Source organism: Rhinolophus sinicus, chromosome 14, assembly GCF_057876585.1.
Source record: "Rhinolophus sinicus isolate RSI-liver-muscle chromosome 14, RSI-T2T, whole genome shotgun sequence".
NCBI lineage: Eukaryota > Metazoa > Chordata > Mammalia > Chiroptera > Rhinolophidae > Rhinolophus > Rhinolophus sinicus.
In genome coordinates, this window is record NC_142514.1 from 36,067,074 (window position 1) to 36,083,231 (window position 16,158).

General features: G+C 35.1%; 1 protein-coding gene and 1 non-coding gene across 3 annotated transcripts in view; one reads left to right on the forward strand and one right to left on the reverse strand.

Moving 5' to 3' along the window:
- Positions 1–16,158, reverse strand: part of FAF1 (Fas associated factor 1) — a 394,833-nt gene that overhangs the window by 234,876 nt on the left and 143,799 nt on the right. For both annotated transcript variants that reach the window (XM_074334706.2, XM_074334705.2), the window contains one exon: positions 14,448–14,539. In XM_074334706.2, the coding sequence (XP_074190807.1) occupies positions 14,448–14,539 (92 nt within the window). The remainder of the gene's footprint in view (positions 1–14,447; positions 14,540–16,158) is intronic.
- On the forward strand, positions 12,819–12,921 carry LOC141572599 (small nucleolar RNA U13). The gene has a single exon (XR_012497920.2). It is a non-coding gene; the product is annotated as a small nucleolar RNA U13 (small nucleolar RNA).

The following is a 16,158-nucleotide window of genomic DNA, read 5'->3' on the forward strand; positions in this document are numbered from 1 at the left end:
TTAAGACAAGTAAAGTATTAACACCAATACAGAAATTTAAAATCTCCTGTTTTATTCCTGCTGTGTGAGCATGCTATTTCTTTTTTTGCACTGGGTATCATAAACAAAAATATCACTGTAAAGTAATGGGCTTAGAAGGTTAATTTCCAATAGATTTTATTTTTTAAATATGACCTGATATTGAAGCAAAAACAGTAACTTCTTTCAAATAACTTTTTATCAAAAGACGTAAATAATAAACTTGTAATGTGCTATTGAATTTTTCACTAATACTTTATATCATTCCAAAAGGCCTTACAAAATGTTGTCTCTTTGGGAATATTATATGATCTACAATGATCTTTTTAGCCTTTCAGATATATCAAGATTTTAAATTAAAAAGCATGACACATGGCAATTTAAATTTCCATTCTAAACTTATAGTCATATGAGCTCTTGTCAACAAAAGACCAAATTTACTATAATTATGGATTATTTACACTAAAACAAAATAAGAAATCAATATGTAAATGTAATGTTTGTTGTAGCTAATGCATCCAGCAATGACAGATTAGGTTCAAATAGCAATCAGTTTGGAAATCTGGCACATATGTAAATGAGCTAGGGACTTGATGTTTACATTTGACTGTATTTCATTCAGGATTTTTAAATTGTCTCAGGAACAGCATAAAAAGAAAATGTTAATCTTTCCATTATAAATACAACTTGAGCCCTCATCATAACTGAAACTAGGTTTTGCTCCTGTCCAGCTAAGCTAACATATGATACTAATAATTCTGAGCTGCAGATTACATCATTCTTAATTAACACTCTGCTACAGTTGTTAACATCCTCCTAGACACCATGTTATCATCACCACAAGTTCTGTAACAATTTTAAAACCACATTTAACGAAGGTTGGCCTCTTACTCTGCAGCGACTTTTAATTGCTTTTTTTTGCTGGCAATTAAAAATGTCTAGATAAACAAACATTTGGTTTCACATAATTCTTAATAACATTTTTCATGATGATTTCAAAGTTCAGGTGTCATTATGTCTATAATTACTGTTTATAAATATAGTGATATATTGGATTCAGCAAAATGTATTAACCAAAGTATGTAAGATTAATCAAAATGTGGTAATTAGTGGTAATAGTGATATATTGTGATTCATCAAGTAGTTCATACCAGAACTGTCAAAACATATTTCTATCCAACTGGACAAAATACAAAAAAAGCCAAAAATTACATTTACAGATACACTGATTTTTGTTTTGAATTACTGACCAAGTTTCTGAGTGTACATTAAATCAACCACAGATAATACCTGCAGTTCTTTTTCAAAGTGTGATGTTAACAAGCTAATCTCGGTAGTCACTGACCTAACAATAGGCAGTAAACTATATAAATGGGTTTGGTTCATCAATCCAATTAGATGTGCTGTGATCTCCATCAATGCTCTAATTGGGAACAAGTTTCTTCTTTCATTCAGAATGCATAACTTTAGGAAAATGTCTTCTTCTTAAAATGAGGCACTTTTCAGTAGTCATTTACTGAAACATTTACCAACCTAATTTCCTAAATTTCACTTTTATAAAATCTAATAACACTCATTAGAACTAAACTTAAGTTGAACAGTAATAAAATAATGCACTTGAAACACTGATTATATCAATTTATTCTTGATAAATTTATAATAAATATATCAACAAAATATAAATTTATAAGTAAAATAAATTTATTCTTGAATTACTTTAAGAATGATATACCAAATTGTTGTCAAATATTGTACTGATTACAACACTGATAAAACTTTTACAGATGAATAGCCTTTGTGAAAACAACAAAAAAGTTGCTTTGTAAAGCATTTTGGAAGAAAAAAATTCATTGATCCATTCAGAACATTATAAAGTTTTCTGAAAACTGTCACTTATAGGGCATTTAAGGTCTCTTTTCTGCCACACTGCTAAAATCTCACAAATATTAATCAATAAAAAGCCACCATGAAGAAGACACTCAAAACAAACATTTTAAATGACACATCAACAAATAATTTGGGGGTTAAAACCTACTGCTTTTTTTCTAATTTGAAAATAAAAATACTTAGCCAAAGTTCCCCATTGGAAGTTGTTCATATCTTCCTAAAGGAGCTGCATCACTTCCTCCAGCCAGTTAAAGGATTTATTGAGCATCTACTATAGGCCAGCAGGCACTGCTCCTAGTTTACTTTACACTTGAACTAGTAGGTTCAAATGAGACTTTATGCTGAGGACCAACCCTGATCCTTTGAGCAATGATCAAAGGTACTATGATGATTGCTTTGGAGTTAAGAACCATATGAGAGCCAAGTCCTGGCTCATTTATTAACCAGCTAGCTCTGCAATCTGGGAAAGAGCAACTATTGAGTACCTGCATTGTGCCAGGTCCAATGCTCACATGTTCTATTTTATTTAATCACACTGCCTCTTCAAAAAGCTCTGGGAGGCAGAAATTACCATCCTGATCATTCTGGGTGAAGAAGCTAAGGCCCAATAGACTATTTAACTTCCCCTTTCTGTATTTCAGTTTCCCTAGTCATGAAATGAGACTAGATTAGATAATTGCTTTAAATCCTTCCAAAGATGATATCCTAGAGCTTTCTTTCCTCTCATTCTAACTCAGAGCTCTCATGGATGTGACGCTTCTTGCATAAGGGAGTACACCAAACACTGCAATAGCAGAATATAGACAAAAGAGTGAAAAATATTACAAGGATTAACATTTATGCACAGATTATGAGGTGTTGGGGGAAGTAGGAGGAGGATGAGAGCTATTTAAAAGCATCCTCAGAATGTCCTAATAACTGAATCCCACAACAGCTCCATGATAGTTCTCAGTTATCTTTCTTAGTTGGGATAATAGGCAGATGAGTGTTTAAAATGGCCTCTGTACGGAGTGGGAGAGACAGGAATGAAAAAAAGAAAATGAAAATGGTATAGTTTGTACGCGTATCAATACACATACCACCCAGAGGGTGGTTTGAGCTTTAGCTAAAACCAAAGCTAGGGGCACAGGTGGCTACTTACTACTACAGCTGCTGGATGGACACAAGAAACAGAGACAGGGGAGGAATGCTTCATTCTTCCCATCACTATACCATGCTTCATGGATGTTGTGAACTCCATATCAAATGTAGAGAGTTAGAAGAGACCTCAAGGATCATGACAAAAATGTTTTCTTTGCTTCTTTTCCAGCTTCTGCCTCTGCTCATAGGGAAAATACTATTTCTGCCCATGCCATTTCTCCTCACAAAGGAAGAATCTTAATGAAAACACTTGTAGCTTTTTCTCCCATTCTAGACTTGATTCTCCCAGACAAAGTGAATATTACAATTATTCACAAGGTCACATTACACTAGGTTAGATTTCCCAGAAGGCAGGGACAAGACCAGCAGCTTCCTCTTTCACTTTTTATGCCCCAGTACACTAAATTCTCTTTTACTTCTTGCCCTCTGATAGATACACCCTGGACAAACTTGCCATGAACTCTCTAAGTGGTCTTTCCTACTGTGACTATGTTGGTGAAGCAGGCCTACTGCATCAGTCCACCAGGCTCAGAAGACCTAGTCCTAACTATTTCTAAGGCCATCTGAGTACATGGGTCCTAAGATTTAGATCTGGACTGAGAGGTAAAAGACCTCACTTAGGACTCAAGTCTAAGCCACATGCTCCATTGGGTGCTAGTTTAGTTAAAGCAGTTTTGCTTTCCAATTTGGATACTAATTTTTGTGTGTATAATCCACTGATCAGAACCTTAGAGGAAAGAATCAATGGCGTCATCGATGCCTAAGAATCTAGAAGAGCCTCTATTTTCTAGCAGCATCTGAGGTCTAGAGCACAGGAGTGACCGGCCCTAAGTCATGCAGTGATTCTGTGGCAGAGGTGGCACTGGAACTCAGATATCTGGACTCACTATTCCTCAGTTCTTTCCACAGCACCCATTGGAAAATACCACGCCCTACCCTTGCTTAATTCAAGGCTACTGTCACTTGCTTTCCCATCAATGGTTTTCCAAGTACAAAAAAGGCCATACATTTTCAGTGGTCTACTCAACTTTTACAGGAGTATCAATTAGCACCCTGAATTTACTCCTGCTTTCACAAATAGCAACCAACTCAAAGCTGTAGTTAACAGCAACTTCACAACTCAGAGGCCACACAAGAGGACTATATGCTTGACTACATGACTGGACCTCAACGACACCTCCATAGAAGTCATTAAAATATTAACTGGAACCATTCTCCCAGTGTAAAAAGGTCAGAGTTCAACAGCAAGACTCCATTACTAGTGTAAAAAGGACAACTACACACAAAGCATACCTTATTTTCTATCACTTTGCCATAAAAATTAAGAAAATCTACAAAATTAAAATGGACCTGGACATTTTCATCACTTATCAGAATGCAACCAAAGCAAAGTTGAAAGACTGTCTTTTATCACCAAGTCATCCTCTCAGTCCTTTTCTAGCAAGGTGATCACTAGTAATACCAAAATCCAAAATGTTAAACCTTCTCCAACTAGTATATTTACACATGGCCAGAGGGATTTGGCACTAGCTATTTCCCTTACCTAGAACACTCTTCATTTGAATGGTTCCTCAATTGTTCATGTCTCAGCTTAAATGGTCCATTTCAGACAGGCCTTTCCAGATCTTACAACCTACAGTAGTCCCTCAATTACTTTTTTTGTGGGGGAGGGGAACAGGACTTTATTGGGGAACAGTGTGTACTTCCAGGACTTTTTCCAAGCCAAGTTGTTGTCCTTTCGATCTTAGTTGTGGAGGGCACAGCTCAGCTCCAGGTCCAGTTGCCAGTTGTTAGTTGCAGGGGGTGCAGCCCACCATCCCTTGTGGGAGTCAAGGAATCGAACAGGCAACCTTGTGGTTGAGAGCCCACTGGCCCATGTGGGAATTGAACCAGCAGCCTTCGGCGTTAGGAGCACAGAGCTCCAACCGCCTGAGCCACCGGGCCGGCCCCCTCAATTGCTTCTTATCATGTCAACTCTCTTTTAGTTTTCTGCAAAGCACTTACTATCATCTGATATCTTTCTTGTTTATAATTTGTTGCTTGTCCGTACATCCTACCCTCCTCTACACATTTTATATTGTAAACTCCATGAAAGCAGGCACCTTGTCATCTCATTCCTCACTGGCACCGAGAACAAGGACTTAACACATTGTACTTAAGACATAGTACTCAAACTATGTCTGGTAACTGAGTGAATAATTGATATCCTGCATGAATAACGTAATAAATGGACTCGCCATTTATCTGAAAAACACTTTATGATAAATTTGAAAATTAGCATAAGAGCCAATGAAGACACTACAGATACATGGACCAAAAATCACATTCCTCAATTAGTCATGAAATTTTTCATATTCATTACAACAACTGTTTGCTTAGTAAGGGCCTCTATCATAAACGACACTTGCATGAGCTCAGGAAGATGCTCAGTTAGAATGTTCTTGCTCTTTACAACTCAGGATCTGATTGGAATGAAGATAGCCATACATAAAATCATACTAGGGAAACTAAGACTCAAAGGAAAGGTGTTGCCTGAGACCCAGTGGAGGGCAAATACAGGACTGAACAAGATTTGACTATAAAGCCACAGCTCCTTCCATTACTCCACACAATGATAGGGAAAACCATAAGGAGCAATGGATAAAAATAAAGGCTAAGCTGATGCCAAGGAGTGCAGACTGGCTAGCTCATTACATTTATGGAACACTTATAAAGGCTTCTGTTCCCCAAATACCTAAATCTCTGTTCTGCATGATGCTTGCTATCACATCATTAGTACTTTAATCCTTAGCTTTGGTCTCTCATAAGAAGCAAGTATCCTGGAATGTCACTTTACAGTTTTCATTCCACAAATATTTCCAAGCATATGTTATGTTTTGGGCTCTCTTTTAGCCGCTGAGGCTATAACAGTGAACAAAAAACAAGTCCCTGATTTTTTGTAACTTTATATTGTAATGAAAGACAACAAATATGAATATATTACTAATATTACTAATATAATGCATCGTAATGATAAAGCAAGATAAAGGAAGAGGGTATGGCAGAGGGGCTGTATAGACAAGGGGTGAAGAAAAGCCTCTCTGAGGATGTGACATTTGAGTAGAAGCGTGAATAAAGTGAAGGAATGAGTGAAGTTGATAACTGGTGGAAGATCATTCTAGGCAGGGAAATAGCAGTGTAAATGCCCTGAAGTGCAAGTACACTTAGAATGTTTAGAGAAGAACAAGAAGACCAATGTGGCTGGCAAGCTATGAGCCAGAGAGAGAGTAATAAAAGAAGAAAAAAGAGAGCAAATAGGACAAGATTATGTAAGTCCTTTATAGGCCATAGTACTTATAGGACATAACATTTATACCTAGGTTTATGTTTTTCTAATACAATAAGTCCTCACTTAATGCTGTCGATAGGTTCTGTGAATTCAAGTAAAACGACATATAACCAATTTTATGTTGAATGGAAAGACGTTATTCGAGGACCTGCTGTGCAGAGTAAAGTTATTAAGTATCTCTAATCTTCTAAAAATAAGAACCTAAACAAACTCCCAATAATGTTTTCTCTTCATCAACTCACCATTACCCCTAAATGCATTTCCCCATCTGCAAAATGTGAGTAGTAATACCTATTTATGTTTATTGTGAGGATTTAATAAAATACATATAAACGGCTTGGCAAAAAGCCTATCTTCAGAAGCGGTAATTGTTGTATCACTGTCACTTACCGAACACTTTTAACTTCATGCTGCCTTAACATCCTTATTCTTGTAACTATTGCCTATTTTCTATTTCAGTGTTATCCATAATTTGTACTTTGTCATCCACTATTACTATAACAGCTCTGAAATCCAGAACCTAGAAATGTTCTCTATTTGTTTCAATCTTCTATTCTTTCACCTTTCCTACTGTTTCTACACCCGCTAGCTAACTTCATTTCAACACTTATTCCCGGGACTTCACTCTGCCGCCTGCTATGAACCGAACTGCTACCCCCTAGAAGTCTGATGTTGACATTCTAACCTCTAATATGGCTGTATTTGAAGACAGTTTTTAGGAGGTAAAGTTAAATGAGGTCATAAGGGTGGGATCCTAATTCAACAGAATTGGCGTCTTTATAATAAAAAGAAAGACCAGAGCTCTCTCTGCTACGTGAGTACACAGCGAGAAAGCAGGCCAGGAAGGGAGCTCTCACCAGAAAACAAACCTTGCTGGAACTTTACAACCTCAAGAACTGTGAGAAATAAATGTCTGTTTTTTAAGCAACCCAGCCTATGGTATTTTGTTATAGCAGTTTAAGCTAAGACACTCCCTTAGCCTTGTTGGCCACCAGCCCTTTTCTGGAGTCACTTTTTCAAATTTTTCCTACTTGCTGTCTCTCTCCTCATACTTCTAATAATTCTTTTACCCTACTCCTACCTCAACTTCTTCTTCCCTTCACAGTTGAATTTTCTGAAACTAAAGTAACTCCAATTCCTCATTTCTCACTTATCCCTTAAAATTTATAGAATCTGGCTCTCATTCTCATCTTTCTGCCAAAAATGAACTCAACAAAGTCATCAATTACTATATGCCAAACTCTCTGGCCTTTTATATAATCATCATCCTACTTGGAATATGCAGCAGTATTTTGCACCCTTGTACATTTGAGGAAAAAAACATATAGACAGTAGTATAGCTTTCTCAGGATTAATTCAGTTCTAGACATACGACTTTAGATTACATAAGGGGCACACACCAGTGAAAAATTCCATTGGCAACTAGGACCTCTGAGTTTATAAATAGAGATTTGTGAGTCACTATACATATCTGGAAACTGAACGGTTGAGGTAGATATCAGGGAGTAGGTATAGTAGCAGGGACTGCTAAAAACAACTTTCGGGAACACCAACATTTAGAGCAGATGAAGAAAAGAGGACCTAACTGATGAATCAAACTGAGTGGCAGACAGAACACCAACAGTGCATGGTATCTAAGGAAAATTCTGATAAAGAAATGAATTTAGAAAAAGCCTAATACCTTTAAAAATTGGTTACAAGCTCCTTGAGGACAGAACTTGTTTTCATCTAATAGGTAATCAATAAATCTTTGATGGACTGAATTTTTCCTATAATAATATTAAACATGTATGATTAACAGTTCGCCCCCTTTCTAATTTTACTACGATTTATAGTATAATTTGAAGTTGTGCCATAGAGGTACTACCTCACCTTTCAATTAATTAGTGAAATCTGATTTATTAAAAATGGTTTATACATGCCTTTTAACTGCTACAAAGATTGATTTAAGAGTTGGCTCTTGAATTCTCAGAAAGCTTGAAATTTTGTTTTCTGAAAAACGTAATTTACTTTAAAATAATCCTAAATATAATTAAATTATAGCCGCTCATATCATAATTTTGCTGCTCTTGGCTTTTTTTTCCCCCAGAAAAGAAATTGTAAATATAAGACTCAATTACCAGGCACCCTCTAGTGGCAGTAAGATCAAGTTAAACAATTTTTTATAAGATACAGTTTAAAATAGAGTTCTCTGTATCTACCCTGTTTCCCCGAAAATAAGATTTAGCCAGATAATCAGCTCTAATGTGTCTTTTGGAGCAAAAATCAATATAAGACCCGGTGTTATATTATATAAGACCCGGTATTATATTATATTATATTATATTATATTATATTATATTATATTATATTATATTATATTATATTATATTATTAGACCTGGTCTTATAGTAAAGTAAGACCAGGTGTTATATTAATTTTTGCTCCAAAAGATGCATTAGAACTGATTGTCCAGCTAGGTCTTATTTTCGTGGAAATACAGTATATTTCTCACAAAACCTTGAGCATAAAATGGTTTGTCAGTAAATAATTTAAGAGCATGCTATTTGATATCTACATTTTACTAAATTATTAATAATGTACTGTAACTAAAAATGAATTCACATGCTGAAATTTCATGAATATTCTTAAGAATTCAATAAGTAAAATAATGTATTAAAAACAATACTCCCCATTTTAAAAATAAAAAATGTAAGGCCCAAGCCGAGCTGAGACTGCAATGTAAAATTCTTCTCATTATATATACCTTGATGTCTTTTGTCTGGAGAGATAGATTGTAATTACATTACTTTCCTGATTTGGTTATAATGAATTTTGTTTAAGAATGACACTATAATACCAATGTTGTCTACTCTGTTTAAAGAAAACTGGGGACGGCCAGTTAGCTCAGCTGGTTAGAGCGCGGTGCTCTTAACAACAAGGTTGACAGTTTGATCCCCACATGGGCCACTGTGAGCTGTGTCCTCCACAACTAGGTTGAAACAACTACCTGACAGGTCCTGGAAAAACAGACTTAAGAAAAAAAAGAAAGAAAGAAAGAAAAGGAAACTGGTACTTTATAAAGAAGAACCTAATGTCTGTCATTGTACCCGAATTGGAATGGTAGAATCTAGCAGCCGGACCTAGTCAAAGTTCTGCATTGCAATTAACCCGCAGTTTATTTTCCAACTCCCCTCTACCTTCCAACATCCACTGACTCATCTCAGAGAAATAAAACAGTAAAAACAATTAAACATCAAACCAATCACCTAAATAAAATATACCATTTTTAAAAAAAATCCCAAATCTGATATGAAGAAAGGGCTGGGTGTTCACCACCCAGAGACAGTTCTCCTTCCATGTGATATAGAGATGATGTATTACAGAATTGTACACTTGAAACCCAATAAACTTTAATTTTAAAAAAAATATTTACAAGTTAAAAAAAAAGAAGAAACAAAAAGAAAGGGCTGGGGATAATATGAACATAAACTTTCCTATTTTCCTCTACCAGTTTCAGAGTTTTTTATTCATTTGTCAGTTCTCATATGTAACACTAAAAATCAGAATTACCTTTTATTTTCTCCTTTTTAGATTATAAATTAGATTACAAGTTACAAATAATCTTTCTATGAATTCACCAATTATAACAAAATTCTGGAAAATAAATCAATTTGATTCATTATGAAGTTTAGCACAGAGCAATCTTATGTCTACCATATTTGATAATATGATGTGCTATATAACTCACTAGGAAATTGTTTTTCAACTCCAGTGTATAGTTGTCAAAAAATATTTTTATTTGGTGAAGCACAAAATGAAAATCACAAGTTAAAAATAATTATTTCCAATAGCCTTGAAGGTTCTGCATGAATTTTGCTTTTTTTTAATTGTCTCCCATGAAATCAGAATTTCAGATATGTATCACATACATAAAAAAAGAAAAACAATCTCTAGTTTTACAGAAAGATGAATTAGATTAACGCACTAAAAGAAATACACCTTGGTTTTTTAGTTAGATTTTAATAAAACATTCATTAATGTGATTTTTTTATTAATAGGAGTCTCTACATGCCCCTCCTCCCACCATCCAGCTAGTCTGTGCTTTATGTTTTTTGTTTGGCTTTGAATTTTTCTGTCTTTCTTATTGTCCCAACACAGAAAACAGCATTATTATAAGTTGGTAAAATTGATAAAGCCAACTAGGTAAGACTACTTGAACACTATTTGAAGACTCATTCTCCATTAAACACTGCATTTCAGAAGCACGTAGGCCCCTGTTTGCCTGATGACTGAGCAGTTGGCAATCAACCTAAGGTCAGCCACATGGCAACGAAGAACATTTCCATTAGCCCAGGAAAACGTTTTTGGTGACTCCATTTAATCATGCTACTGGAGAATAATAGATTATAACCTGTGATGGTATCACCTATAATAAGAAATATATATTTGGTCTTGTTCCCCACACAGAGCTCTTGAAACCCCTGGAATTTCTTAAGTGATACGACAGATAAAGCTGAAAGGAGCAAGTAGTCTTTAGTTAATCATAAAAAGCCCCTTTCAATCACACAGTTTGTTAATGAGGCCACTTTTGGAAACCCCTCAGGATGGAGACTGATTAAAAGGGGAACCAACCTTGTGATTAGAGAGTTGAAACTTTCAGCCACCTACACCCCTTCTTCCCCACCTCTGGGGAGAGAAGAGGGGCTAGAGGTTGAGTTAATCACTAATAAGCTAAAGACTTAGTCAACCATGCCTATGTAATGAATCCTCCATAAAAAACCCCAGCTGAAGGGTTTTGGAGAGCTTCCAGATTGGTAAAGAAGAATTCATCCATGTCCTAGGAGTGTGGCATACCCCAAACTTTATAGGGAAAGTAGCTCATGCATTCAGGATCCTTCCAGATCTCATCCTCTGTATCTCTTCATCTGGCTGTTTACTTACGTCCTTTAAAATATGCTTTGTAATAAGTCAGTAATAGTAAGTAGAGCGATTTCCTTAGTTCTACAAGCCAGAACTCAGGAAGTTCCAGCAAATTATCAAACCCAAGAAGGAGGTTGTGGGAACCTCCAATTATATAGCCTGTTGGTCAGAAGCACAGGTGACAACCTACACTTGCAACTGCTGTCTGACATGGGGGCCATGACCTGTGGGATCTGATGCCACCTCTGGGTAGATACTATCACAATTTATTTAAATTGCAGAACATTCAGTGGTTGTTGAAGAATAGGCTGGTGCGCAAAAAAAAATACCCACACATTTGGTGGCCAGAAGTGTCCTGTGAATAGTGCAGTAGATAAAACCATGAGTTTTTCCCTTCCACTACATAAATAGCAAAGATATTTGGTAGTGGTGGGTAAAGGGTTTGGCAATACTCAAAGTTTAGGGGCACAGGGCTCTCTACCACACAAAATCATCAAGCTGTATTTAAAAAGAGGAAAACGTGTATAAAAGTGATAAAACTCTAAAAACAACTTAAACATAGTTCTGGAATGATACTGTACTGACAAAAAATTTTACTCTGTCACTAGCATACCATTCACTTTAGACTAGTTTGCTTTATCTAGCAATAATACCATAATATACAATTAAATATTAAAATAATGTGCTCATTCTATAAATGTACTGATTTCATTATGAAAACTGAAGAAACAATGAGACCCTCTATTCCAAATAGAGAAAAAATCTTAATAAAAACTTTATTCCTAAGAAAACTACAGACCAATATCCTTGATGGACATAAATGCAAAAATTTTCAAGAAAACTAACAAACCAATTAAACACTACATTAAAAGGATTCTACGCCATGACCAAGTGAGATTCATCTCCAGCATAAAAGGATGGTTCAATATCCACAAATAAATCAAGCCAGTGATACATCACATTAACAAAATAAAGGACAGAAATCATATGATCATTTCTATAGATGCAGAAAAATCCCTTGATAAAATTCAACATCTTTTTATGATTAAAAACTCTCAACAAAATCAGTATAAGAGGAACATATCTCAACACAATAAAGACTATATATGACAAACCCACAGCTAATATATTTATGGTGAAAAGCTAAAAGCTTTTCCTCTAAGATCAGGACAAGACAAAGTTGCCCACTATCACCACTAGGGTTTCCAGGCAGGAATTCCTGCCCGTTCTCAGGAATTTTTTTTGTTTTCCCCTTCCCGAATCCCGAGAAAAGTGGTTGGGAAATCAGAAAAAATCGTCTCCTAGAACCCAGGTGACTGGCAGTATCGGCCATCACTTTGTGGAAACAATTCATCGTGGAGAACAGAAAACAGTTTATATCTCGGGATTCAGGAATGGGAAAGTGAAAAAAATTTCTGAGAACTGGAGGGAATTCCCACCTGGAAACCCTAATCACCACTTCTAGTCAACATACTATTGGAAGTTCTAGCCACAGCAATCAGTCAAGAAAGAGAAATAAAAGGCATCCAAATTGTAAAAGACGATTCTTTTGTAGTTCACAAGTGTCATGATTGGGTGTTCACACTCTGTGTGACATGTGCCTCCCTCAAGTCTTGGCACAATGTTGGCACATTATCTGTCTAATGTGGAAAAAAAATCAAGGAAGAAAAAGTAAAATTCTCATTATCTGCATATGACATGATATTATATATAGAAAACCCTAAATACTTCACCAAAAAACTATGAGAACTAATAAATGAATGCAGTAAAGTTGCAGGATACAGAATCAATATATAGAAATCGGCTGTGTTTCTATATACCAGTAACAAACGAGCAGGACAATTAAGAAAATGATCCTGTTTACAATTACATCAAAAAGTATAAAATACTTAGGAATAATTTAATGAAAGAGGTAAAAGACCTGTACTCTTAAAACTATAGGACACTGAAGAAAAAGATTGAAAAAGATACAAATAGATGGAAAGATATACCTTGCTCATGAACTGGAAGGATTAATATTGTTAAAAATTCCCTACTATCGAAAGCAATCTATATGCAATGTCTTTCAAAATACCAATGGCATTTTTCACAGAACTAGAACAACTACTCCTAAAATTTATATGGAACCACAAAAGATCTTGAATAGCCAAAGAAATTTTGAGAAAGAACAAAGTAGGAGATATTACGCTCCTTGATATAAAACTATACAAAAAAGCTACAATAATCAAAACAGTATGGTACTGACTAAAGACAGATACATAGATCAATGGAATAGAGAGCCCAGAAATAACTTCTTGCTTATATAATTAATTAACCTATGACAAATAAAACGAGGATATACAACTGGAATATCATTTAGCAATAAAAAAGAATGAAATCTTGCCATCTCTGATAACATGGGTAAACCTGGAGCATATTATATGCTAAGTAAAATAAGTTGAACAGAGGAAGACAAATATTATATGATTTTACTTACATATGGAATCTAAAATAACAAAACAAATGAATAAATGAAACAAAATAGAAACAAACTTACAGATATAGAGAAAAGGCTGACGACTGCCAAAGGGGAAGGGAGTGGGGAAATGGGAAAAGTTTTTCATAAAAAAGAATTAACTCTATATCTGATATTTTCACACAGTTTTTGGTAAATAAATAAATAAATAAATAAATAGTCAGTCATCTGGCCTCAGTTGTCTTCTAGCACTTTTTTTAAAAAAACAGAACACAGTATTTTTTGGAGAAAATAATATCAGCAATGTAAAATACATTATATTTGGTTTTCAAACTATTCTGCAAAGCCCATGTATTTTCCTCAAAGGTGTGTCCTTCTTTAGCCAGGGGAGAGGCTGGAGTCCATTTACTCATTCTCTTCTCTCCAGGTCTAGTCCTTCCCCAACAAACAGTGCCAATTTTGACTCTTTTTTACATAATGGAGCTTAGCTAAAGATTTTCTTTGGAAAAAATGATTAAACCACTAAAATCAAAATCAAACAAATAAACTATCCAAACTAAATAATTTGAAAATTTGTATAATTAACAGCTGTTGGTAAGTTAAAGGTTCAACAAGATTTTGATTTGATTTGATTTTGGTATTTATATATAGCTTAAAGCAATGTTATTAACAATCAAAATTTTCATTTCAGAGTCACGGAAAAAGTAAACACCTTACCCAGAATGACTAGATGATGAAGGAGGTGGCAAGTCTGGTGTAAGAACATAAAGACTGTTGTTTTTTGGCAGATGTAGCGATTTTAAGACCATCTGAAAAAGAAATAAAAACAAACAAAAAATGACTGTTGATTGTGCATTAATTTTTTTCTATAGTTCTTAAAAAATTCTCAATATTATAGTTTAACTTTTTATCTTTTGACAATTTCCTAAATAGGGTAATGCAGAATTTTGAATCCAAATAACTTTGTTTCTCCATATGTATCATAAATTATCATAAATATGAATGTTAAAATACAAATTCTTTAGCTCATGAAGAGATACAAATACATAAGAACACAGTTAGTAAGACTCATTAATATCTTCATTGAAAAAGTATGTCCTTGCAACTAATATGCACTTCATTCCAGGATCATTATAGCAAAAATTAGAAATGTAGTTTTTCAGAGATCATTAGACCTAGAAAAGATCATAGAGAATACCTCAACCCAATGATTTTATAGATGAGGAGCGGCAGCCTGAGAGGTGAAGTGACTTGGATGAGGTTTCTAACAAGTGATATTTAGGTCATTTAGGTCACTTTACTCTTAATCCAGAGAATTTGTTGTTGTTGTTAAAGCACTTTGTCTGGGGTGAATGAACTACTCTTGGGTTACATCTGCTCTATTATCTTCATAACCATACAAAATTTCATTCAATTTCTTTGCCATAAAACTTCTACATATTTTTCAAACTCCCAACTTGATAGTAAATACTTGCTAATATACTTCAAACTTTTTTTTACAGCAATACACATCAAGAAACACACTTTTACATCTTTACATCATAACACAGGACACATATTTATTCAACAGATATTTACTAAGCCACCTACTCTGTGCCAGAACTATTCTAAACATTGAGGATATAGCAGTGGACAGGATAGTCTAAAAACCCTGATCTCATGGAGCCTACACTGTAGTAGGAATAAGTAACCTATATATTTGAGTATTAGAAAGTGATAATTTTTTGAGTAAAAAAAAAAAAAAGCAAGGAAGGAGGGTTAAAGGAAATGAGGTTGGGGAGTTACGTAATTTTAAACTGAATTATCAGGGTGGTTCTCACCTGGAGAATGTGACATTTGAGCAAAGATTAGAAGGTGCTGAGAAAATACCATGAGAACCATATGTAAAATACCATATAGAAAAAGAATATTTCAGGCAAAGGGAACAGTCAGTGCAAAATGCTTAACAAAAAACAAGGAGTCCAACATAACTGAAGCCAAATAAGCACAAGCAGGAGATAGGTCAGAGAAGTAACAGTAATGGCAGGGGCAGGAAATGTGCAGAGCCATTTAGGCTAACGTAAGGGCTTTGACTTTTACTCTGAATGAGATGGGAAGCTACAGGAGTGACATGACTGAATTCAAAAAAGGATCACTTTGTCAGTTGTGTGTTGAAAATGGATGGGAAGGTGTTGACAGAGCAGGGCAGAAGCACAGAGCAGGCTAAAGAAATATACTAAGATAAGGCTGACGAGGGCTTACACCGGTGTGCTGGTGGCAGAAGTAGTACCAATTCACCATAGTTGAATTCTGGATATATTTGTAAGATAGCACCAAAAGGATTTCCTGACAAATGGGATATATGTTATGACAGAAAAGAGTCAATAATGAACTAAAAGATTTTAGAATGAACAACTGGAAGCGAGAAGTTGTCACCAATTGACATGGG